Below are 27914 nucleotides of genomic sequence, written 5' to 3'. Positions count from 1 at the left end.
TGAATAAAACTAACTCCTGTTAAATAAACACGTCAATGGACATAAACATTTAGCAAAATATAAACTTTATTGAATGTAAATGAATACAATAGTAAAAAAAATATCTATATAATTATATGATTGATATATTAGAGCTGATCTTCTCAGAAGAAACTCCACTGATCCTGTTTATTGTTTCCTGCCAAAGAAAAAAGTAGAGCATTAAAATGTTGTTATTAAATGTTAAAACTTGAACAAATTGTGATGCTGGAGTGCTGAGAGATGCTACGTGACGACAACAACTTACTTTTTCAGATGCTCCATGGCCCTCTTGACCCAGGGCTTCTCAGGATTGGCACAGACAAGTTTGTCTTTCACAGTGGTGAAACTGTAATCATAAAAGAGGAAAATAATTATTTATGCAGTCACAGTAGCAGCACCTATTACACACACCGTAGTAACCAATTTTTATCTTACATTATTGACTTGATGTTGCAGTTCTCTGTGTCGTTTTGAACGTTGAAATCAATCAGATTTTTTAACGCAATTGGCTTGTCATAATTTCTTGTGCAGCAAGGTCTAGGGTAGGCTATAACAAAGAAACAGTGACATGTTAGAGAAAATCAATTTTTCATATCTCAGTTAACAAATTAGAAATAATATTATCCCAAAAAGGATGGCACAGACTTTTTCAATTATTCTAAACGAAGAAAGCCGCTGTAAAATCTCACTTACCGGTTACACTGAGCGACACCAGCAGCAGCAGCACAGCAGAGACGCACACAGCCAGCTTTGCCATCCTTCTCAGTCAGTGGTAAATCAGAGAGCTGATGTGGATTGTCAGATGGGATTGCGAGATAACGTCTGCCTCTGGCTGTGAAGTTTAAATACATTGTGAAACGGAAGGAAACCGTCCAAACCACATACCAAAAACAAGCTGGAAAGCACAAGGCAACAATGTATTTAGGTCATCCGGGAAGTACAATGTTCTGTGTACTTTACCCACTTTGTAACATAAAATCCCCCGTTCAGGCCCCAGATTGGCACCTTTTGCTGATATCCAAAGGACAATTACACAGTACACTTACGCATTATTTTATTGTTCTATTTAATTTCCTCTATTCATGGAGTTCATATAACACTGATGACTCAATTCCTCCATTTGATATTTCAAAAGGTAGATGGAGCGGCTTGAGCTGCAAATCTTGTTTTACATTTTATGAAAGTAACATTTCATCACCTTGAAATGACTGATCTCTTTTCAAGTTGACTTTAAGTTGTGAGGAATTTTGCATCAGTGATTCACTCTGCACAAAACAATCAAGCTAGCTCCACCCTGCTCAGCGATGCGATGTGGTAATTTCATTTGCTAGCGAATGTTGTGACTGCACCACAGTCTATTACTGACTATGTAATGAGAAAAAGTGTCAGTGGGGGTAAATTAAATTTTTTATGCAAACATTTTACTAAATATTAACCAAGCACTGATACAGAAATTCACATGAAGCCTTTCAAGCGGTTTCGTAAATTCTTCCCCCACTCTTCAGGATTCAAGAGAGACCTGAAAGTATAAAACAAATTGCACAAACCCAAACCTCATAACACATCCTGCTGACCTTATTGTTTGCAGCATCGGCATTATGTTGCAATGTGCGACAGCCATTTTGTTTATCTATAAACTCTTCCTAACCTCATTTAATGAACCTCATTTCTTGTCCTCCACACTAATTGCGTCTCGCTGATGAGATGATAAGAAGCTGCAATACAGTATTGAAAAGTTTATTTTGTTCCAGCTGGAGATGCAAAGTGAAAGCTGATTAAACCAGAACAAAATCGACCTAATCTGAAGCTAAAAACTCATGTAAGGGAAAGAAATGTGTTTGGTATAAGATGGTAATCTAAATGTTTGACAGATTACAATGTTATGGATTGCAATCTGTCAACATGTAGAAGCAAACATGTTTTGCTTTTGCTCTTTGACGTCAGAAGCATAAGCAGCAGTAAACAACAGGAATCCATGAATGAATTTTCTGGAATTCTGGTCTGTCCGGGAGCGTTTGATGTCGCTGCAAGTTATTCCAGTTATTATTTCAATAAATCCCGCTGTTAATTGTGTCTTTGTTAGCTCTTTGTTTTGTTATTTTATGGATCGAAACCAGCATGCAAGTTATTGCCTGAAAGTTAAACGTCTCCTCTTACGTCTTTCAGGTGACAAATGTCATATTTCATTGTCTGTTGGATAAGTCAGAGTTCCTCCTGAAAAATCCCAGATAAAATGACTCAAACCTGGTTGTGCTGAAAAAAAAGCAAACAAATGATGTCAGTCATACCTGACTGCTAGATAGCAATATTTACTTCAATATAATGAGGGCACGTGTTCTGCTGTGACGTAGCAAAACGTCAAACATTAAAAGGACTTTGTCTGAACAAGTAATGTATGTGGTAGATCATTATCAGTAAAAGGAAGTGAGGCTTTGAGCTACACAGAACCCCTTTCCCCTAAAGACGGTTACGAACTATATGACAGGATTTTTAACGCTCGAGTCTGAATGAAGAAAATGCTCACAAGATTTTACGTGACCGTGGGATCTTTTTGAATCAGACAGACAAAGACCTTCAGTTTTATTTTTGACCATAAACCTTCAAGTTACTCTTCGTATTAGTATTTTTTTTTTCATGTGCTTTTGCTTTGGAATGAACAAGAGGAGTTGAGTCAAAAAACTGTCTTATAAAATCATGCATTTAAACTGTTTTCTAAAAATATTTCTATCAATATTGTGTAGTCAGTAACAAACATTTATGCAAAGACAAAGAAATTCACATTTTTCTTGTGAAGCAAGATTGGAGCCCTTTACTCTAATTAATTCTATAAATAAATGAATATCAAAGTCCATTATATAACTTTGCGACTCTAATGATATGACAAAGCAAAGGAACGTACAAGCAACACATGTACCCAAATGACTGCTGTGGTTTGGGTGGAAAGTTGATGACACAAGGTTTTAGGTTATTGTGACCTATTTCAGTGCACTAAATGCACTTTGTGTTTGATGTGCGGGTCTTGAGTATAAGCTTAAACGTTCCTCTGACCTAGAAAAGAATCTGTACTGAACCCTACACCAACCCACAACAAGCGACCCACTTAAGGCTTATGCACGGAGGTCTTCTCAGATTTTCTTCTTCCTTGAGCAGTTTTCCACTTGCTTCTAAATGTCATGTATTAGGTTGTGTTTTATTTAGCTTTGCTTCTTCTATTTTATATGCAAGAATGGAATATTCTGGTGGAAAGACCGACACGCGCCCCCAAGCAAGAGCTATTTTAAGCAACAGATGACTTGCAGCTGCTTTTAAAAAATTTTTATTATACATTTGATAAGACAAAACTCACAAATTAAGTCACAAATTTGATCATCAGTTCTTACATAAGAGTCCTTTCATGACCCTTTTGTCTCCAATAAGCTGTTCCTCTGACAAAAAATGCAAAATGTTAACCTTGTATTAATTTATGAACAACTAGAATTTGCAACATATTTTCTCAAGCATTGAGGCCCCTTAAAGTCCTGGGAGAAGTCAAAGTGGTTATACTATTTAAAATGTTGTTAAAAGTGTAATTAAAAGTATTTAAATGTATCTGAGACGTCAATCTTGATATTTTTCTTTACATAAATAATTCAGTTTTTATCTGTCATCTTTCATGGGACATCACTATTTATAATGAGAAATGGCAACTTTTCTATTTTTTAAATGTATTTTAACTTATCAGTTTATTGAACTGTTGATTAATTTAATTATCTAATTTACAGTAAAAGAGTTTTAACTTTGTATTTGTAACTACTTTATTAATGAGTTTATCATTGCTGGGACAGTTAGGGTTGCAAAGCAATAAAATGCGATAAAAACATTATTCAAGCAAGAAAAAACAATTCTGCTAAATATTCTCATGACTTATACAATAAGTGATGTGCACTATTCTCAAATAACAGACATGAGCCCTTCATTTCTCTTTAATACTGTCTCTATGTCAACATATCCAACATACGTTGATAAGGGTCATTAAAAAAGTACGAGTTCCCTAACATACACAACTTTTCAAACTGTTTCACATCTATTAGTTTACTTAAGTTAATGTCACCTTTGACCTCAAAAACCATTAATGTAAATGTTTGATCCCGTACTTTAAGAATATCTACAACTGCTTTCCATTGCGTATTTGTTCTCGGTCGTATAAATGTCTTTCTTTTAACGTCAGTAGTCCCGATCTTGAGGTGGCGGTGTGAGCTGCAAGTCATTTTTTCCCTTTTCCTCTGCTGCTGTGGTACTTTTCTACCTCAAGGAGGTGCAACATGTCTACTCTGGTTGTGAAGTCAGCAGTTATGTGGGAATCATTTCTGATGCTCTGAGTTTTTTTTTTTTGCCATTTCTGAACGTCTGCCTCTGTTTCCTAGAAATCCTCACCAGAGCCTTATCTTCCTCTTCTATCCGAGTCTCATTTTTCCTCTATTCCACCTCTGACTGCACTTCACTTACACTTAAGTCCAAAAATACTCAAATTCCTAAAAGATTTAGACTTAAGACAACCAGGATCTTTCTTCTAGCAGGAAGTAATATTTACAGTTTGAAGCGACCCGCCTGAGTGTTGAGTCTGATAAAGAATCTGTGTAAGATTAGGGTGTTGGGAGGAACACCCTAATCGAGGAACACCCTAATCTTACACAGTGGGAGGAATAGAAAGGACTGAACAAGACACAGAGAACAAAAGAGATGGGTAAAAACTCTGAATCCCAGAATACACTGCATTAACCCATTTTCATCTGCTGTTCCCAGAAAGGAGGAGTTTCACAGAAGAATAAAACCATCGGCGCTCCAGAGTGCTTCCTGTCTGTTTTCCCGTAGGCTGCAGGCGGTCCTTTGGGGACACTCACAAGTAAAATCATTTCGCTCGCTGGCAGCACAAAAGACTGCCTCTTTGACAAAAACACACACAGCCTGGCCAAAAATAAAGTTGTCATGGAGAAAAAAGTCACATAATCTGACAGTATATTGATATTATTAATGGTGTTTAAAAGTGCATGTAGAACTTAAAAGGATTTCTCAATAATTTCTTTGGTAAATTGAGATCTTAATTCTGTATCATATAATCAAGCCTGCTTTACGTATACATACATATTGATTCACTGAACTGTAATTTTAATGCCTCGTTTTATTGGTTATTGGTCTTTTCCTTCGTTGTTTGTTTTTACTTTTTGTACTTTATTAATTTTCCTTATTCTTTGCGTTTTACTGAGTTTAATACTAGCCTCGTTGAGGAGTTTGTCAACTAAAGTATTTTAGCTTGAAGTTTAAGTATTTTATTAGCACATTCTTACGTCTGTGAGAAAAGTTGTTTATTCTGTTAGCAGAGCATGCTATCTGAGAATACCAGTGTGCAAATTATTTTATTCCTCTAATGTCCCACACGCCACACCTCACCAGGGAGGCATTCATAAAACATCAGTTCACTGAAACTGGTCGCTTCTTTGACTATTTATTCCTGATAATCTGGTGATGCTCCTACTTGTTCATTTCAACCTGAATAACTAACTTTGTTAATAATTGCCTCTGGCATTTCGTTAATAGTTACTCTTAGCCAAACAGACAAGTGTAATAGAGGGGAGATGCCCACACATTCCTTATAAACTTAGTCATTTGTGTCTCTTGCTGTATCAGTTACTGAGATGTATATATGAGATCAGCTTCATGATTGGTAAGATGAGGAATTCGATTGAATGGACAAAAAACTGTAATCAAAGTAATGAAATGTATTCATATGATTGTGAAGGATTAAGGATTATTTTATAATTTTTGCTATAAGCATAACATTTTTACAACCAAATGGGTATTTTTCACCTCTGTTTTATTGTTGTTGGGTTTTTTTTCATTCTGACAGCACACATCAACAAACAACAGCAACACGTTAGATTAACATCTAAATTTACCACTTCATTACTTCAGCACGTGACCAGGTGAACTTTATTCAGCCTTTGTTTAGGGCAAACACTGGGGAATTTCGGTCATGCTATGACAAAACTGTCCCAGTGGGCAGAGCCTGCTCTGACGAATATATAAGAGACTTCAGTGATCAGTGGCTCTCAGAAACCCGAGAGAGGGAAGGAGAGACCACTTTCAGATCAGAGCAGCTCCAGCCAGCAAACTGAAACTATGGTGTCAATGAAAGTAACAGTGATGGTGGTGACACTGCTTACTCTTTGTGTCCTGGCGACAAACACACATGGAGGTAAGCATTTGCTTTCAGATTTCTTCTCTCAATCTTGTCTTTTTTATGTTCTTGTTTTCTTGATTATACAAACATATATAATGGGCACAGAGACTTAAGTTATTTCATCTCTTATCTTTCCTAGCATTTTATGCTAATTGCTGTCGAAGATACCTGCCTGGAAAACCTAGGTTTTCAGATATCAAGGGCTTCTCGGTGCAAAAAAAGACAGAATTATGTTCGATCAATGCCATCATGTGAGTGATTAAATGTATTTGACAAAGATTCACAATTCACATGCATTTCCATTTACTTTCCATTAGTGATTATGTATGCATTTTTAATTAACCTTATCTCTTTTTGATCCAGTTTCCACACAAAGAAAGGCAAAAAATGTGCTGACCCTGCTCTTGAATGGGTGCTGGACTACGTCAGCCGAATAGAGTGAGTACTATTTCACCCCAAAAATAACATTTTCTGATAAAAAAATTAAAAAATCAAGAGATTTAACATATCTTTAAATTGATCTCATTGCAGATATGAGGCACAGAAAGTTCATAAGAACTCACAAGGGAGGAAGAAATAGAGCTTCCATTGGAATAACCTGTGGAAGATGCCGAGACCAGCTACTGCAAACCTGTTTACAATCTTCGCTTCGCCTGCTATCCACAAGCAGAAAAGGCTTTGCAGCTTTGTGAACACCAGCTTAAAAAAGCAAAGCTGATATTGTAATGCTGTAAAAGCAATGCACATAGTGGCTCAGTTGTAAGAGCACTGTACATATTATATATTATGTTCTTTATATTAATTTTGTATTCATATTTACACAAAATAAAGACTTGCTTTGGAAAGAATCATCTGTCTGTGGAGTTCATAAAAAATCTTAATCCAAATAACATTGGATCATAGAAAAAAACCCTCCTTGGTCCTTTAAAAGGTTCAGTTCAGGTCTTTATTTTCCCACATGGAAGAATCTGTTGTACAGCAGCAGCCAATCAGCAGCACATCTAAGCAGCGTGTAAATGTAAAACTTCCTCGTCAGTTTTTTACCTGTCAGGAAGTTCCACCTCTGGGAGTTTTGAGTTTTGAGCAATGTCACGGGAGCTGAAAACGAGTTCAGCTATGAAAGTCCTGAATGTGATGCAATCTAGAGGAAGTTACAGGTAATCTGTTCTTTAAAAGCACACAACAGAACCGGCTTTTCATGCGGATATTCAAGGCTGTTGTATCAATGCTGATGTCAGCTTGAACTCAGTTCCGTTTATTTACATGCTGATTGATTTACTTATAGCTACTGAATGTAAATCTGAGATCAAATTAATGTTTTGTGCTGGTTGATGTGTTTTTTTCCCCCATGCTCTTCATTCTCTCTAAATCGTACCAAACCTGTTCTGCAGCTACGTGATGCAAGACACAAAAACCGGTCAGACGTTTACATGCATCGTTATAAATGGTGGTTATGATTGTAATAATATTGGTCTTTTAATGATGAGTTTGAACTTTTCTTTTTGCTGGATGGGTTATTTATACAGTTGACAACTTTTGTGATATTTTTAGGAGATCTACATGAACATGTTTAAATTTATTGTGGATTTTCATTAATGCAAACTGGGGAAAGATTGTTTATGTAGACTCAAATACTCACCACTCCAATAATATTCACATAAATATTCCTTAGAGAGTTTCAGACAAACCACACACCTTTTGTAGCCATTATCAGACGTCTGTTATAAATCCAGCTGGATATTTTACCCCTGTAATTATTAAAAATAAACTTCATTTCAAATCAATAACTCGATTGTTGAAACAAAGACACACTTGATTGTTCCAACATGACATAGACCCCAAGCACACAAAACTGTTTTTCAGATGGTTGAGTCAGGCTAACATTAGGCTTCTTGACTTCAGTTTTATTTAAAATATGTGGTTTTTAAGTAAATGCTAAGCTTGTTACCGGAAACCAACAAACTGAAATGAATTTAGATTAAGCCAGAATTATGCTGCATATAAGCAGTTTATAAACAAACCCATTCAGCTGATTGAAGCATTGTTGGAAAGTTAATTGATTTCAGAAACTCAATTCATTGAGTGAAATACATTATATAGATTAATTACTCACAGACTGATGTTTTCAGACTTTAATTCTTGTTCATTTAGTTTGGTTTTCTGCTTACAGATAATGAAAAAACACAACATTTGAGTTTAGACTATTACATCAGACCAATAAACAACATGTTTTAATAAAGAACTGTGGACTAAATGAAAAGATTGTTATTTTCAAAAGATCATTTTATTCTGACAACCAAACCTCATCAGATCACAGTTTAATTTATAAAATATAACTAGATTATAGTTGAACCTGTAGGTATAACCATAACACTTCCATCATTAAAAGCTCTAAATTATTTTGGCAACAATCAGGCTCCTGAAGAGCGTGATTTAACTGTACTGCTTATTTTAACCATCACTTTTCAATAAAAATGTGATGTTTCCTTTAAACCTCACATTATGGTTCGTGGCATCTATTAATATTAGTAGAATTGCGATTTTACAGAGTGAATAAGATAATATTCGTCTCCATTCTACATCAGCAGCAGGTTCTACCAGTGATGTTATAACGATCTTATCATTTCTGTTATGTTGTAGAGCATATTCAAATAAAATTCACAGATGGGTTTTTTTAAGTTGTGAATTCAAAACAAGGTTAAATTTTAATTAAAGAATCACTGACATAAAATTTCCACAAACCAGTTTGACATATTCAACCTGGGAAAATCCAGGCCCCTCGTAGCTGCATATATCACTTTTGCTCTCAGAAAAGAAAACTGTAGCTTTTTTTCTTTTTTTAATGTGCAACCCCACAGAAGAGTCATTGATTAAGTCAAAGTAGACCACAATGGAAAACATGGTAAATCACAAAACAGCAGCAGAAGAAGAAGAAGTGGAAGTTGATCAACTCCCTCTGCTGTCAGTTAAACATTAACTTCTCCAAAAATTGAAACAACAATAAACAGAATCACAGGCCATTTTACTTAGGATTACAATAAACCAGGGGTGAAGCAATAACTTTAACCCTTTTCACTGATTTTATGAGAAAAGATGTGGTGAGTATATTATTTGTGAATAACAGATATTGTTCATAAACTTCAAATAGTTTCTATTAAATATTTTACATAATGTTTTGATAAATACTTTTAAATGTATATCAGTTTTTAATATTAGATTTCACTGCATATTAAAAATCTCAGTTTTGGTGTTTCGCCTGTCAGCTCATTTCCTTTAAATGACTCCAAATAGTTTTTGTAATGTGTGATTTTGTGCTCCTACGTGCCTTCGTAGCACTTTTTAAATGTTCTTTTGTTTGAGTTTTTTTTTTTTTTGTGGTTTTATTCTTTACTAGATTGACAGGAAAGAGGGCTGAGAACTAGATTAGGGGACGACATACAGTAAATGTTGCCGGGCCGGAAGGCCGACCCAGGTCAGCTCAATTCTGAAACCTCTGCACATGGTGCAACCGCTGATCCACTTAGCACTCTGACAGCTTCTAAACGCCAACATATTTTTACCTTATTGCCTTTTTTGTAGTCTTAAATTTATTTATTTATTTTTAATGCTGCCAGCTGTCTTCATGAAAGACGTTTTAAATCTGGGTTTAAATAAATTTCTCAACTTTTTCTTTGTTTAGGTCATCGTGCTGCAACTTCCTGTTATATGAAAAAAGCAGGTTACCTCTTCTTGCTGATGAAGCAGAAAATTACCGAGCTGCCGACAAGTTAAACGAGTCGTCTAAGGAGAATTAAATGTCTATTGGTTAAAATGCGTGCGAGCAATAATTTACATGTCAGGTTTAACAATTAATACTAAAATGCTGGGGACAGTTACGACTTGCAAAAGTATTTATAATCCATGGAGTTTGTCACATTTTGTCAGGTCACAACCAAAACATTCAAGGTATTTTGCAGGGACCTTATGTAACGGATAGACCAACACAATGCAATGTGTTGGTCGAAAAGTGATGCATAGTTTGCAAACTGTTCCCAGGTGAACAGCATGAAACATACTTGTCTTGATCTCTCTTTACTTGAAGTCCTCGAAATTAAATCCCTTGCGACAAATTGCCTTCAGAAATTACATATTTAGTTTTTGTTCAATTTAATCTCAGTATAAAACCAAGCTGTCCTGAAAAGGCCTCCGAGGTAGAGAACATAATAATAAAGCAAAATAAAAAGCATCATGAAGACCAAGGGGGAAAAATTAAAGGTTGGTTTGAATAACAATATCCCAAACTTTAAACATCAAAGAGATCTGATTATCCATCATACATTAAACCCAAACCTCACTGTTCACTCTACAAACCTTGTATTTATTGAAAATTGCCAAGAGAAAACCCAAACTCTAAAGCTGCGCATCAACCTAAGATCACCACTCCCATTGTGAAACTCAGCGGTGGCAGCATCATGCTGTGGAGATGCTGTACTTTACTGCTGACTGGAGGACCGATCAATGTTGACAGGAAGAGGGACGGAGCTAAATGCAGGAAGAAAATCCTAAAAGAAAATCCTAAAATAAATTCTAGTTTCAAAATACTTGAAACTGAGGTGAAAGTTCACCTTTCAGGAGAATAGCCCGAATCACACAACCAGAGAAAAAATGAAGAGGTTTAGATTAAAGGATATTTGTGTCAGAATGCTCATCACGCTTTTCAGATCTAAGATGGTAAAAAAAAAAAAGTAGAAATTCATAATTTTTCATTGCACGTCACAGTTATATGAGCGAGAATGCAGTGGGATACATTCAAATGTGATATAATGTGGAAAAAAAAAAACATTAACATCAGCTTTATTGCATGTAATGCCCTTCAATAAAGTCTTGGGATGTTCGAAAATATAGGGGAAAAAACGAAATAAATTATAAGGTTTAATGATTATAGGTTACTTTTTTCATTCCGTTTGTTAAATACAGAGGAAGTCGTGTAAAAGACTCAACACTAGATGGCAGTAACAGCTCTTCAAAGAGCTGTGGCGTCTTCAAATACATTTGAAGTTGCTGCGAGAACGTTCTTCTGACGCTCTGTGACGCTTCATTAAACCGTCATGTGAACTTTCTACTCGCATTTCCACCCTATTTCGTTCACTTCTAACACCTAAACTTTTTTCAGCCTGAGGACAGATGATCCAAACGTGACCTTCTAAGTTTAATTAAAGGGAACATCTCACAGGAATCGGACCAAGAACGAAGAAAAGTAAATAAATAAATACAACCGCGTTTTGATAGTTGTTGGCAGCGTCAACAAAGCTGAACCAACCTGAAATTTTCTGCCTGTCGCATGAATTCATCCCAGATGACAGTCCGAAGCGACGCTCCCAGCCGCTGTTACATCACCTCCACTCTTCTGCACCACTGCACAGAGTGCTTTTCTATGAATAATACAGGGAGACTTGGGAGACGGGGACACGGACATGGGGACTTGGTTACTAAATGACAGAAAAAGCACTTTGGAGAAGGAGCGATGGAGACATGAGAGAATACTCCGCGTGGCTTCATCGTGTAATTCAGGCGGCAAAAACACACATCAAACACTGATAAATTGGTCTGGATTGAACTTTATTGGCTTAGTCAGGAAATCACTTAAGAAACGTTGTTGAGAGAATAAAAAGACACGAACGCAGCTGAAAACCAGATATCTAAAGAGACGTTTAGTCATTTTTATCAGTCTTCAGAAAAGAAAAAAAAAAAAAAACTCTTTCTGGTCAGTTAAAATTATCTAAATTATTTCCTTTTGATAAATTTCCAATTTTTTAAAGGGTATTTTTTGTTAGTTTTGTCAAAGTCAGGAGTTTAGACACAGATTGCTATGACTTTAAACAATTTGAGTTTACCTGACGTATGCCTGTGAGTTAAAGAAACACCTCAAGTATAATGCCTCCTTTTTTGACATCATGGAACGATCAAAGGAAGTTAGCCAGGAACCCCAAAAACAAAAGTAGAAAACATTGTAAATAAGAGGTTGTCTTTATCCAGCGTAACACAAGTCCACTCAGAGAGGAAGAAGACATTATTCCAGGAGTAAAAAGCCAGATCGTAGTTTGCAAAATCACTCAGACACCAAGACTTTTATTTTTTTGGAGACATGTCCGGTGGTCTTATGAAACTAAATTGCATTTCAATAAAAAAAGGAAAAGTTTGTGGGAGGAAGCTTGCTACAGGAGGAACTGGTCACTTCCTAAATTAGATAGCGTTATGAGGCAACAACTTCAAGTGGAAATATTGAAAAAGGCATCTCAAATATATTAGCCAGGCATATTTTGGACCGAAATTGATCCTCAAAATGGGGAATATACCACGAAATTGGTTACACAGCAGTTTAATTTGTTGTGGCCATCATAAAGCTCTGATCTCAACCTGCAAACCTGACTGAGTTACACCAAATGGGCCAGAAATCCAGCAAACTTAAAAAAAAAAAAAAAAATTGCAATTTTCTTTTTGTTGTTGTTTTTCACACTGAGAGAAATAAAGGTTTCATCTGTTTCAACAGAGTGTGTGTACATTTGGTTTCAGCGGCGTGTGAATAACTGATACAGGACAGTGAGAGGTTTCACAGACGGCAGCAATAAGGTGGGTCACAGACTGTGAAGAGAGACAGGGTTATTGACTTTATGTTTCCCCACGAGAGCGTTAGCATCAGTGTTGAAGTAAAATAACATATTACACCCTGAGACGAGCAGACGCGTAGAGAGCACTTGCACTCTGGTAGGTGGAACTCCAAGACGTTTAAATACAGATAACGAGGCATCTTTTATCAAAAAGGTGGAAATACTCTTCCTCTTACGTTGCAAAATTGCTTTTATTCAAACACATTTGCATGGGCACCAGGAGAATTATTATGAAAAATAAACTCAAAGCTAGATCTATTTTTTTTTCTAAAGCTGTAATCTTCCGTTTTCCCCTCAATTGTCCTCCCTTTTTCGCAAATCTGCCTTCCCTGCCAGCGCAGACACACAGTTAACTGAGCTCAGCGTATAATTAGACAAACAAAAAAGAGAGGGATGAAACATCTAAAGGAGAAGAGACTCCAAATGATTACACATTCACTCGGCTTCCTTCCCCCATGCTGCACACATAACCATCAATTAGAGGAGAGAAGAGGAGGCTGAGGACAAGCAGGCAGCCAGAAGTCTATTTGTGCCGCCTATCTCTCTGCCTTCCTCCTCTGAAAACTCCCGGCACCGGAGAGGGAGGAAGAGAGGGGAAAAAATAGAAGTGAAAAACAAGAAGTACATAAATAAAGAAATCAGAGTGCTTCACATCCGGTCGTCTGATTGGCTGAGAAGCGAGTCAGGCAGATCTGGGCCACAGTTGCACTCATTGTTCAGTGAGCTTTCTTACAGAGTCCAACCCAGCGACAGCAATGAATGTTGATTGTGACCTTTGGTCTTTGGGTACAGCGAACACAAAGTGGCACTTATGAGCATGTGCGCATGTGGTTTCCATCTCTGCATTTGCATGAGGCGCCCACTTGCCCTTTTGTTCGTTTTCTGGTCTTTTTTCCCCCCATTTTTTTTTTTTTTTCGTTTTTTGCTCCGATGTGACATCGCCAGAGCGAGCCACGGGGCACAGTCAACGGTCGATGGTTTATGTGCTACTCAAACCAAACTCACCGACAGCGTTGAATGTTCGCCGAGGCAGGCGGGGCGGCGGCCCTGACCCTGAGCCGATGTGACAGAGAAGGCAGGGCGCAGAGGAGGAAGAGGAGGAAGAAGAAGAGGAGGAGGAGGAGGATAGAGACTCGGGCAAGACCAAAGAGGTCAGGTTGCACAACAGGGGGGATATAATAGCACAAGACAGTGGCAGAGAGTGTTCTGTCCTTGGGGCACTGACAGTTCTGATCATGTTATACACACAGAGTATAACGAGGTGTGTTTAAACTCGGGTATGAGCTTTGAGAGTCTACTTTATTGCAGATTATCATCTTGTAATCACCAGAAATTGAAGTCTTTCTTCTTCGGGGTTAAAAAAGCGCTGCAGCAGCATCTGAAACACACATAAATATGAGACGGTTAGCAATCACACACCAGCAAAAGGAAAAGCCTGAACATGGCTAAAGCTGTGCTAGGGTCAGAGGTTCTTTTCCAAAACTATCTTAGATTATGTTTTTACTCGTGTTGCCGTTTACTTCACTTCTTCAGCTTACGTTTGAACTTTAAATGAAACAGAGTCAGGGCAAAGGGAGAAAGATTTCAGATCCCATAAAAACAGTTTGACTGTTTATGTGGTTTGTGGCAAAGAAATTAAAAGTCAGGGTTTACAGAGTGACCTCTTGTGTCACGGTTTTGTTAAGTGATCCTCAGATACCTGATCCGTATGTATCTCCAATTTGAAAAGTGAAACAAAGCAGAAAATCTACATTTTCCAAAGCATCCAGGTTAGTGTAAAAGACAGGCCCAAAAGTATTCACACTGCCGGCACATTTAGATTTTTAGTTGTTACAAAGTTAGTCTCTGCTGAGAAACGGTGGACACATTCCCTCAAAAAATGATAAAATTATCTTAAAAAAACTGTTTTTATAGAATAAGTTTATCAAGGAAATTTCTTTCAAACTATTTATATACTTCTTAACAAATGGGGGACAAAATTTTATTAGCATTCTAACAATCAAGCCTTTCTTATAACTACTGGCCATCATTTTGCACATTTCCTCTGGTGTTTTATTTAATTCATTTTCTGGATGAGTTCCACTTCTCAGGCTGGAAAGACCTCCTTACCATGGCCCTAATCTTTAGGTTGCTCTACAGGTTCTCTATCCGATTCAAGTCAGGCCAGTTTAAAACATTAATATTATTCCTTTCAATTAATATGGAAAAACAAATTAATTGATGGAAATAATATTAAGGTATTCTATATTTTTTTGTCATCGTAAAGTATCTCCTTTATAAGTGGATGCAGTAGGCAACCTTTCTGGAACAAAACTCCTTATCCTTCTTTACCATTTTAAACTAGCACTGTGTTCTTTGAGTGAACTGACCTTTAAATTCAAAAAGTTTCTTAAAAAACTAGAAAAAGTAAGAACGGTTATTTTTTGTATTTTTTTTTTGTCATCCTGACAACCCCTACTTTAGTTTGGCATCGCTCCACTAATGGTTACTGAGCCATTTTCAAATCCGTGGACATCCAGCACAGAGAACAATACCGACGTCCAACTGTGCAGCCCAGCTTCTGCGGCGTGGCCCCTTCTGAGACCAGGAGCTCCCATTGTCAGGAGCGGGGCCAAACAACTCTCGACAGTGTCGTCTCACCACTGCTGGCTGCGTGGAGAGGGAGGCGGGGGTGGGGGGTGGACTGACATCAGAATGACAAATGCTGATCTACGGTCATCCATCGCCTTATTTCATCAGCTCCAGGCTGCTGATGTCATTATGCAAGCCAGACCTGCATCCATTACTCTGGCGGGATACGGGAGGTAGCGCTGTGGCGTGATAAGACACTGGCTACAATGGATGACTAATGTGTCACATCATTGGAGCTGTAATTCAGAAAGCAATAAAACAGACAAAATGGTTTTTTGTCTTGCGAGTGTGCAGGGTCTTTGATTTACGGCCTCTGCGTTCTTTCACGCTTTTGTCTGCAGACGTGCAACACCCTCGGAAAGGGGAAAACACCGGCTGCTTTGTAAATAATCTCAAGGAAATACAGTACGATATTCACAGGCCCCTTGTAAACATACTTTCTTGACTGCGTACCCCCGAGGTGGAAGTGTCTGTTCCGCCGGGGCCTCAGATAAGAGACCAAAATCATATGCCTTATTACATCTTCCCCACTCCATCACAGTCACAAGCGCACACACACTTACACCTCGCCCCACAATGAGACGCGAAATGAAAAATAGGCAGAGGGTCGGCGGAGAGGGGAAAAGAGGGCTTTGCCATGGCAACCCTAGTGTCAGCCATCCATTTCTTCTTAATCCCCCCCGCCCCAATCCCAGTTCAATGTCGCGCCCTCTGAAGGGACCCCCTCTCTACAGCTGAATATTTCTTTTGTGGGGAGAGACTCTGCCTGGGTATATATGAGTGTGTGTGTGTGCGTGCGTGTGCGTGCGTGTGTGTGTGAGTGTGCAGGAGGGGCTTACAGAGGAGGAAGGGATTGAGGTTAGAGAGGTTAGGGGGGCAGATCATGGCTAACACAGTTTAAGAGGAGAGAAGGGGGGGGGCAAAGAGTCTCCGCATTACATGGAGGTTAAAAACCAGAGCTCAAATCACAGACACACGCACGCACACACACACGCACACGCACGCACACACACGCACACACACGCACGCACACACACGCACACACACCCACACACACACACAAATATATTGATATATACCTTCTGATATACATTTAAACACCATACTTATGGGGGAGATAATCTTTTAAAATAGCAGATAATTATCCCATATGGCAAACAGCCGGCTCTTTCCCCCCTCAAGTCTATCGCCAGCGAACCCCGTGCTTCATTTTTTTTTTTTTCCCCTTCTCGGAAACTCTCATGGTCTCTCGGTCTTGCCTGAGCAGCCCACTCTACATTACTGACAAAAGCGGTTTTAGAGGAGTGGGTGGGGAGAGGCGTCAGCTGCTAGACAAAATAAAAAGGCCTCTATTTGTTCCTGACAATAAACGTCCCCATCTTTGGAGAACCTCCACAGCTGCAGCCAGATAGGCTTTCATTTCTAACTGCAGACTAATAGAGAGCGCTGTCTCCGTTTCTCGACTGTAAGCGGATTTATTGTGCGGGATGAAATGCTGCGGATTTGCAGTCTTTACGGGCGGAGGGTAGGTTGGTCGGGGGGGGGGGGCACCGCTGCCCCACCAAGAATGAGCCAAAACGAGCGTGACGTGGGCTAAAAATGTGGCGGTGACCAACTGAAGAGATAACGCTTTGGAGGAAAAATAGAGCAGATGTAAGAGCAAAATACGCAAGACAGAAAACTCGATTTTTCAAAAACAACAAGAAAACATCCTTTTCTGTGAACCTACAGAAATTTCTCTCTCTTCGAAGGGCGATTAACGTTCGGTGAATCCCCCGGAAACCCCAAAGCAGGCTCCCCTCGAGGCCGAGCAAAGGAAGTTGGCAGAGGAAGTGCCAGTGGTGTCTCTCTGGGGTGGTCCGATGTGGACTTTAATGTCCACTGCAGTGTATACTGTACGTTCACTCATAATTACTAACAGACCCACAGTCTGCCTGTAGGGCTCTCACAAGCAGCGCTATGCCTACACATACATATGCTCCATTTTAATAGCTGCCAAGCCTTCACTGGAAATGTGCTGTAGTGAAATGAACATGAAGTTTTTATATAGGATTTGGAAAAAGAAAAATACAGCATTTAAGACCCAGAGTTCCCTTGTTGGATTAATCATTGACCCTGGTGGGATAATAATATAAACAGGCATGCATCTGTTTTTTAAATATGTCCAATAATTACAGCCATGCTGCTCTGTGGTGGGTCTTTTCTACCACATTTAGATCTGGCTTGGTGAAACATCTGGTTGGGTTATTGTATTCAGTATAGGCTGCAGACGCTATTTAGGAAATATACCGCCAAGCCTGTAAACGTGCACATTTTTCTGCACCTAGCGTACTTTTTCTCAGTTTTATGCTGTAAGTAAATGCACTCTTCCCTGAAAGTTTGAACTGCTATTTTGAGCAGAGACCAGATTTTTTTTTCTTGAACTTGCCCATTTCTCCCCCTTTGATCTTTAACCTGCTGGATCCCATTTAGACCGATTCCCATTGTTTTTTTCTGGTAACTATAATGCACAACGCATAAGAAAAAACATTCAGCTGATTGTTTGATAAAGGTCGGAGCTTTGAATCCTACAAAAATGGAGAAACGATTACATTTTCCCCAGTTGCAGCATGTATTTTAGTGCACTTAGACGTCAAAAATGGTTGTTCTTTGTAATATTGATGCATTGAACAAGTAGAAAAGAAAAATCTGATTTTTTTATTTAAAACGTACAAGAATCAAAGTCAATCAAGTTGACTCCAATCTTTCCAATCTCTGGCCGATTGTACTGGTCCAGCTCTTACCATGTAGACTAAAACTGATTTAAAACACACTAGACGATTAATAGTGATCCAGGCTGTCTTAGTCTATTAGAGAGCAAAGGGCACGTTGTAACACAAGGTGCAGAGTCTGTTCAACAAGTGCAAAGACATAAAGCAAAAGAGGCACCGAGTTAGTGCCCTGCCACTGATTGGCAGGGTGGGGTCACCGGGTGACCCCTGCCCTTTTTAACCTTAAGGAATGTTGTCATGCTGGTGCGTCTATTGTTCCAGCCTCCCTGGGGCCAGCGGTGCAGAGCGTCAAATGAATGTGAGCGATGAAGGTTCCTGACGCGTCTTCCCTTTACCCCCCGACCCCCAAAAATGTTCTTTTTCTTTCTCTAATCCCTTTTTTTCTGCCCTTCGTTCCCCAAAATTTCCGCAAACAAAAGGCATCGTCACGTCTCGGACCGAGCTGTCGCTGATGGGCTCAAGTGTGCGCGGATACAAAGTTCCTATTGCGTTGCGCCGACTCTCGCCTGTAAGTCAAATAAGAAAATATCCTTGTTGAAAATGAAAATTGCTGGAATAACCCTCCATCCGTCATACAAACTGTCGTTTCTACTGGTTAACCGTCAGGATCTGAGGGTCTTTAGATGGTCTGAGAACCTGCCTGTGCAGGAGATCACCAGCAGCATGATGAATCTGACGACAGAGCCAGACAAACGGACGGGTACCTTCTACGTACCCACCTAGGGCTGGTCAGAGGAAATGGAGGGGAGGGGATTTATGATGTCATAAACGAGTGCCAGCAGAGAGGTGCCTGTGAGCAGGTTGTCTCTGGAGCTGGAGCCATAAAAGTCTCCTGCAGCTTCCGCTCCCTCCCCCTGTCCGAGATGCTGCCAGAAGTCCAAGCAGCAGTGGACCAGAGCGAGCCGGGATATGATTTGCAGATGAGGCAGAAAACATGAGCGCGTTGTGGCCAGGCTGAGATATCTGTATGCATTTAATGATGTGCAAAATAATTGCTCATCTTTAATTGTAATGTTGAGACTCTGAAATTGAGGGGATAAGCAATAATGAATTAGTGTAAAATAGGCAGTACGGGAGTCTAATGGACTAACGGTTTTAACACAGCAAATGCGAGATGAAAATATATATAACATGATGTAATTGCTTTTACTTAAAACAGAATTAAATCAAATATTATGCAACATTTTGATTAAAACAGTTATAATAGTGTTATTAATAATTATTTTGCATTATTTTGTTTTTAGAGTTCTTCTTAGAGTAACAGTGTGAGTCTAACAAAACGAACTTAGCTGGTGCATTAGTCAGGCTATCTGCTCAGGTTCTAGTCTGAGCAGATATCGATATATGACAATAGATGATGATATATAATATTATTCCAAAAATAATGGCTGAAGTCATTTTTGCCTAATGTGATTATTATGCCTAAATCATTTTTGGCAAAAAAGTGATAATTTTTTTACAAAAAAAAAATGGCAAAAAATAACTTGCGTGATTATTTTAGCTTATAACCACAGTAAAAGTATAGTAGCTCTATTTCTGCCAGCCAACTACCAGTTCACGTCAACAGGTGGGGGAGAGGGGGCCTCTCTATTGCCTGATGAAAGCAGGAATCTAAACCATTACAATATTTTGGTGAAAAATGTTTTCAGATTTGAGTAAATTGGGACATAAAATAACCTGGAATGAGGTATGTGAAAAGGAATTTTAATGTCTTAAAAATGACCTGAAATGATTCCAAGCCAGTGTATTACGATATAATAAAGACAAATGTGAAATGTCTACTTACAATACTTGTCCCACATTAATTTATGTTCCAGTACATCTGAATTCAATCCACACTTAATCTGTACATAATCTCATAACAATCTGTCTCTTTAATTATAGACATTTATAATCATTGTGGCGATAAGATATGTGTCATTCTGAATGCTCTGTTTTAAATGTTTTATTTTTTTAATTACATACACTGACGTTCATTTTTATGCGTTTTCATCGGGCTTCTGAGCCTTTGCTGTAAATGTAGTAACAATTTGTCTAAGTAATCTTTTGCTCAAGTAAATTTTGTATGGCTTCATAATGTAAAAATACAAACGTAAATCCACCTGATCGCTCCATCATTATTTACATTACTAAAAAAAAAAAAATACACCTATCACATTTCTAGATTTACATTTGCCTCATAAATTTCCACTCTCTCAGTCTAAAGCTGCAGCACCTCAATATGGGAACTGTGTTTAAAAAGTGAGGCACCATCTGTCAGGCCAGACTAAACAGGTGTAAGGAAGAGAAAGCTGATATTCACTCTTCAGATGTAAAGAATACCCCCTCTTCTCCCCTTGCTTGCACAGGACTCAGATCAGTGCGATTTGTACATAGGCAGCAGTGATTCTCCAACAAAGGGGCTGGAGACACACTCTCACAGTCTCAGCGCTTGTTCAAAAAAAACAAACAAACGAAAACAACAACAACAACAACAAAAAGAGGAGAGATTGTGGTTATTTGCTCTACAGCCTCACTAAGGACGTTTCCCATTGTAAACAGGAGTGGCTGCACGGCCCCGTTTCCTTTCATCCTTCTCCTTCAGGCACGCTGCCTTTGTCTCACCGAGGACAGAAAAACCGGCCTCCCGGCTACGCTACACTGGTCAAATACCAGGGAACTACCCCTGGCCTGTTGGGAAAAACAACAAGGGGAAGAGGAGGAAGAACGGCAGAAACGAAGAAGGAGAATGGGGGGGATAAGGTGTGAGATTTTTGCTGAAGTTGGGTCAGAACTATAAACAGCTGGTGCAGAGCGATGAGAAAACTTCAATATACTGTTCGGGGCGGTTACCAGAACTACGAAAACTTCTGGTCATGCCGATCCTACAAATTAAAGTCTTTTTAACGAGGTTCCTGACAAAAAAAAAAAAAAGATATATTTTTGTACCGAGCATAGAATAAGTGCAGTGCTGCTTCAAACCGCTGCTCAGCTGGGTTAAAGAAACTATATTCCTCTCATGCTTACAAACTATAAAAATGTTTTTTTTTTTTTTTTTCTTAGAAGAAGAATCATGTTGATACCTGTAGCTAGATATAAACTAGCTACAGGTATCAAGGTATGCTGATGTTTTTAACAGCTACACTTTAACAACTGCAAAATGTTAACAGCCTACTGTCTTCAATTTTAAGTTGGAAGACATTTCTGAAATGCTGGAGAAATTTGTATTTCCAGCGTCTTTGCAGGTCGTAGAGCAGTCAAGGCTGCCGCTCCCCAAAGCTGTGAAGCAGGACAGCTGGTTTAAAGACAGAAACAAAATGAAAACTTTAAAAATACCCCTGATCTAAATTTTGGGATTTGGGAGTGATACTAGCCATCAGGCCTGTTGAGGTTTTCAGTTGCTCCTCCCCTTCACGTTGTGCACTGCCTGTCAACTCGCTTTTGATATTGATTCATTTGATTGGACAGAAATATTACTGGTAAAACAAAACATGAATGTCGTCACTTTAATAATAATAATACTACTACTAATAATAATAGTAATATAATTTTAGAAGCTGTTAGGAATATTTGCTGCTTTTCTGTTTGAAATGAAAGCAATAGATTACATTTAACTTTTTTTATTTTTAATTCACGTAGTCGCAATCTGACATCAGGCTTCGCCTGTTCTGAACATATAACGACTGTAGAAATATCTAACTTTAAACATACACAGTTCTTTTATTTTTGCACCTGTTCTCTTATAAACGTGCTCACTCCGTGTGCAGCTGTAAGAGCCTGTAATGCTAAACAAAGCGGTTCTCTTTTTATCTCTCCCTCTCGCTTTCTTTCATCCTATTTTGCACTTTTATGCCAGCTCAGCAGAAAAAGGGGAGTTCCTGCGTCTGAGTAAACGTAAACGGCTGAGCTAAATTGAAGCCATTCTCGAAGCGGGGCGCATGTAGAGGCTGTACATTTCAGTCCACGCAGACTGTCCCGACAACCGGACCTCACTGTCACACCTCATAAAGCAAAGTTCCAGCAGAAGGGTTGAGTTTAAAGTCGGGGGGGGAAGGAAGGCAAGGCGAAAACAGGATAAATAAGGAGGAAAATGAAGAATGCATCCATTCAGAAACCTGCAGCGAAAAGAGTGAAAAGCTCTCGATAAAAGCCCCTTTAAGCTTCGGGCTCCGATGGCCCGTCTTTCAGGTGCGCTCAATAGAAAAACACACTCTGAGAACCGAATGCAACAGAAAATATAAGAATGTGAAAAACGCCACAAAGGAGTTGTTAATCTTCCAATTCTCTCCTCTAATTTATAGTCTTTGCTCAGCTGTAGGGAGAGAGGCAAAGACCCACAAGTTTATTTTCAAATTGTCCACAAAGAATGCCTGTCATTTCCTGGCGTTCCCCGCTTCCATATGAAAGCCCACCTCCCCCCCTTTCCTTCGGGGACAATGGGAAAGATTCCAAAATTTCCACGGGGAGTGTCTAGCGCGGCAATACAATAAGAAAGCATGTTGTGACAGAATGGAGACAGGCTGTTTCTCTCAGCTGCGACCAGACCGGGGCCAGCTCCGACGATGGAGCATTTTGCAATTAAAAGCAGGAGCACCGGAGCTTTAATAAGCGAAAATTGATGCTGACACAGAAAAGGCGTCTTGTAGCGACAGGGATTTTGCACATTTCCAACAAGAGGTCTGCGTTATTAAAACAGCTACACACACCGACCAGATTCTTTCCTAAATCTCCCTCTCAAATACAAATGCAACAGTCAAACATCCTTTCCAAGAGTTTCCTAATTAACCCGAAGAGTGTGTTTGGCTCTGAAGTGCATCGAGTTCAAACGCCATGTGCTTCTAAACGAGCCAATAGGCTCTTGAAAGCCACCTGGCTTGACCCGCGTAGACCCGGGCCCTCGGCTAGACGAGGGGTCAGAGGTCAACCACTCATCTAGATAGGTTGTATGTCGCAATGCCCGAGGCGGGGGCCAGGGGTCTCCATTACCTAACCTTTCCATTTACCCTTGGCTGCGCAGGGAAGCACAAACACACAGCGACTCCCACTCCGGTTGCTGCTACTGCCGTGGACTCATTCAGGCCTCTAACGGCCATTTAACCCGCACATGTGGATACAAATGATACGACGCGCTCCTTGGGATGAATAAACAAACAAAAAAGTATAAAGGGAAAGGAAACAAGAGCAACATCAACTGCCAAGGATCTGAAAATAACACAAAAGTATGAAACTAAATTATATAATGTGGGCTAATTTTATTTGAAAGAGATCAGCAGCAGAGATCAAACGAAATATTGATTATTTCAGCTGCTATAATGTGTAACATGTTTTTTTAATTGAATTTTAATACCCAGGCGTGAGCAAAAAGCATAGAATAAGCACCCGCTAAATTTGGACATTTTGATTTTCAGCTTCCGCATAACAACCGTCTGATTTTTGCAGCCAGAAATGCTTCAGATTAGTTGCATTTTTCTTTCATGAAAGCGAGACAAAATTATGGATCTTCTTTCAGCCAGCTAACATGCAGTGCGCAGAAGTCTCACAGGGTTCAGAAGGGACATAGCTACATTACCCAATTCCACTGCAGTTTCTCAGGGACTTTCTCCCATCAGAGGACAATTTAGCAGTTTTTATAGCTTTTCTGTTTGAGACCTTGGTGCACTAATATGCTGCCATGCAGCTGTTATTGTTCTCTTTCCAATTTAGATCCTTAGCGGAAATGTTTTGAAGACATAATGGGTGTTTTTTTTTCTTTCGAGTACAGAGCTGAGTGAGCTCTTAAAAACTTACTGAAAGTCAGATGAGACTCTATGAAGCAAAAAACATAATAATTTAGATTTGTTTTTTTGTTTCCATGACAAGACTACATATGTTTCTGATGCAAAATGTTTCCAAACAGCTAATCGTGTCTTTATTAAAAACAAGGGGAATTTCGTTGTCACTGTTCAGCCAGCTGATCAACAGTGCTCAGCAACAGAGACTATAGAGCCAGAATTCCTCTCTGCTCCTTACCGAAAAAAACCCCCTCAGTTTCTCGAACGCTTCCTCTGGGAAGCATTAAGAGATTTCACACCATAAAAAGCAATTTGAAGGACATTTTCCACCGTTTTAAAGCTTTAGCAGTCTTGATAAAAAAATGTCTCCAGAAAAATAGATCATTACAAAAAAAGTAAAAAGTAAACTGCTTACATGTGGTATTTCCTTTAAATAAATTCTAAATTTGCAATAAATGTCTTGTGAATGAGACTAAAAGATGCTAGCAATTTATTTACACTAATCTAACTAACGCGTATTTTAGTTTTGATGAGTTGAGGAGCAGCAGCAGCGATTCGCAGGCTCGTCTCCTACGTAAAAAAAAAAACAGGCAGACGGGACCGCAGGTTGCAGCTGAGGAACCTCATCATATTTTGAATTATGGAGGAATGATGATCATAGCTTCAGCTGGAGATAAGGTAGGCAGGCATCCAACTGATTCCTGTCCAGCCTGACAGCAGCAGGAAAAGCCACTGACTGCTTACTCCTCCCCGATGGCGCCGATCAACTGGGGACCGAATTAAACAGAAATCCACTCTGACATTTGCTGCTCTTTATGGCGAGGGAGACGCAGGCTGCAGCCTTTCTTTTTTTTTCTTTCTTTCTTTCTTCAGAAGGAAGAAAGCTAAACTGATTTATGTGTAACTCGGCCCTGAGAGGGACGCAAGTGGAAACCCATCGGTCTGGATCACATCAGGACCAGCCCAAGATGGTACTGGGCCCCCGAGCAGAATTTGATTAGAGGCTTGACTGGATGCAACTAATAATATCTCTTATGTCCTGTCAAAATAAGAGGTTTTTATTTCACGTGATGTAACTGATTATTTCACAGGATGTGTTCTGCTCGACCCTGAGCCGTTTGGTCTTTCACTCATGTGCAAGATGTTGGTGTTTAAATACAAACTCAGCTCAACTAGATGCGCTAACAAGTAATTTAAAGTCATTTAATTATCGGTAGTAAATTATGACTGTTACTATAAAACTGTAAGGATTTCTTCAATACAAGTATTATTTGTCAAGTGGTCTGAATCCTGAGCAAATTTAAGAGCAATTTTCCAATTTTAAACCTTTGAAACAAGTTCAAATGGTTTGTTCTCGATAAACATTACAAACTTGAGGTTCTGTGAGTTGAGAAGTATGAGAAGTCCAGAACTCTCTGAGCTTGTTGCTAATTCGTTCCCCCGTTTTAATTACATGAAAATGCCCCATCCTCTTACAAAAGAACAGCGCACATACATTTATTTCTCTTCCTATTTGAATATTTTGAGATATTGCGGAAATAGGTATTTATAAACTGCGACAGACTGGCGACCTGTCCAGGGTGAATCCCGCCTCTCGCCCGGAATGTTAGCTGGAGACCCAGCAACCCTCCTGACCCCACTAAGGGACAAGGGTGTATAGAAAATGGATGGATGGATGGATGGATGGATGGATGGATGGATGGATGGATGGATGGATGGATGGATGGATGGATGGATGGATGGATGGATGGATGGATGGATGGATGGATGGATGGATGGATGGATGGATGGATGGATGGATGGATGGATGGATGGATGGATGGATGGATATTTATAAAATGCTCAAATGTTGGTTTTTTTTGCTTTTTTTTAATCATATTTTATTTCCATTGCCTCTGATGCTTGTTTGGGCCTGCTGACTTCAATGAGTCACTCCTGATTAAAGAAAACGCGATTCCAAGTGATGATACATTTCACTTTTTAAAGTCAAATGTTTGTGTCTCCTTACAGTAGACTATGAGTAACATTTCTGTAAATTATGCAGATACAAGATGAGGATACAAACTGACACCTGCTAAATATGAAATGTCACTTGACAGCCATTCTTCATGAGCAGCAGCTAAGTTGGCTAATACCTTGGGCCGGCTTCAATCAGAACTGTTCATTTACATGGACAGATGTTTGTAGACGATTTTTTTCTTTAAAGCAAACTGACTTCTAAAGTATGAAATTGACTTTTTTTTCCCCAGGAACTCACAGCACATTTAATTGTTGGTGCAGCTCTAAGCAGATCTAATGTATCCAGATGGCAGAAGAATTAATGGAGACTGCCTCATTAACCTTAGAGCATATTAGTGCTTGGCACTGCACTGTGAGAGCCTAAGATGAATAATTTTAACAGCAACAAAAATAATGTCTCCGCTGCATTAGAGTGAGCCAGTTTCCCCTCTAGCCTCAACGCGTCAGATTGAAGTATGTTTATTTAGAGTGGATGCATCCTCTCTGAGTGCCCATCCTGAAAATGGCAGTCTGGCTTTTTTTCTTCTTCTTCTTCTTCTTCGTCTTCTCTCTCTCTCTCTCTTTTTAACAATGTGCCGAAGGCTCCAATTCCGGGAGGAAGTCAGATGCGCAGAGAGCGTTTCCGAGAATTCAAGATGTGCAACAAAAAAAAAAAAAAGCATGCTCCTAATCCTGTTCGCGCTCTTCCAAAAATTTCTTGTTGGAAGAATGGGTCTGCGAGTGATTTATTTGTGATTTATCTCTTCATGCTTTCATCCGCCCCACTTTGCTCCGATGAAACGGCTATTCTGGGCTTTCCGTCTGCTTTTACGCACGCATCCACGCCAGACAAGATCGCATCATGAGTCAGGGCTCACGGATGGAGAGAGAGAAAGGGAGACGGGTGGTGGCTGTGAATGATCGCTGTCTGTTTTTTGAGCTCTTCAGGTGTCTTTGGGGTGGGGTTGGCGGGGTGCATAAAGGGGTTGCTGTAATGTCGATATGAAGACAGATGGTCCTCACAAAGCTGGTGCGCATTGTTCAGTTGGGGAAGAGGGGGGGGAGGAAAAAAATATATTTATATGTAACCACCATTTATCAGTCTTCACCAAATAAAGGGAACAAGGTCGCTGTCTGGTGAGAGGAATGAATCAAAGTGAGATGACTGGGGAGCCTCGGATCAGAACTGGTGAGCTGCTGGAGCTGGTAAAACACGTAAGTAAAAAAAAAAAAAAAGAAAGAAAAGAAAAGAAAAGAAAAAAAACTTTGGCAATAAACGAAATCTTGGCTAATCTTGGAAATAATCGGACGTCCATGTGCATTCCTTTTGAAAAGAAAGAAAAAAAAAGTTGAAGCGGACAAAAGCGTGTTTACGCTTCTTGGGTGAGACTGTAGAAGAAATCAGAATAGGATGTGGAACAAATTCACATGCGCTTACCGCCTGGCTGGAGCGCTGAGCGCCAAACCCACACAGAGTTTCACCTTCGTTTTACGCGCACATCCAAAGCGTTCATACCCCACATTACACACATCAAATCTATTTCTAAGTATTACATCAGTTTCCGCGGACTTTTTCCTCTAACAAAACATCTATCTGCTCTCCTGTGTTGCATTCTTTGTGGCGATGGCATACTCACAGCGTTTTCCCTTCATCTTTTGATATGTAAGCATCGGGATTCACCTTCCTGTCGAGGTGGCGGGGACTGATGCTATTTCTCCTTCTTTCTTTTTTTTTTTCATCCTCATCACCTCCATCGGAGCCCAAGTCCACACCGCCTGTGTGCGTCTGCCTCCCCTGATCCACAGATTACGCTGCGTTTGAGGGGCCGGAGGGAAGGGCATCCGGTTTACAGGGCTCACTGGAGCGACGGGGATTGGC

General features: G+C 39.5%; 1 protein-coding gene across 1 annotated transcript; it reads right to left on the bottom strand.

Annotated features, from left to right (window-relative positions):
* Positions 1–48: 48 nt before the first annotated feature.
* On the bottom strand, positions 49–27914 carry ccl20a.4 (chemokine (C-C motif) ligand 20a, duplicate 4). Its single transcript, XM_074186873.2, has 6 exons — positions 27673–27914; positions 11538–14263; positions 715–853; positions 457–568; positions 287–367; positions 49–178 (listed from the first exon to the last, which is right to left on the bottom strand). The coding sequence occupies exons 3-6, from the start codon at positions 776–778 to the stop codon at positions 169–171; spliced, it is 267 nt and encodes an 88-aa protein (XP_074042974.2). The 5' UTR covers positions 779–853; positions 11538–14263; positions 27673–27914; the 3' UTR covers positions 49–168.

Source organism: Poecilia reticulata, chromosome 17 (assembly GCF_904066995.2).
Source record: "Poecilia reticulata chromosome 17, P_reticulata-male-v2, whole genome shotgun sequence".
NCBI lineage: Eukaryota > Metazoa > Chordata > Actinopteri > Cyprinodontiformes > Poeciliidae > Poecilia > Poecilia reticulata.
This window is presented reverse-complemented; position numbering and strand designations above follow the sequence as displayed.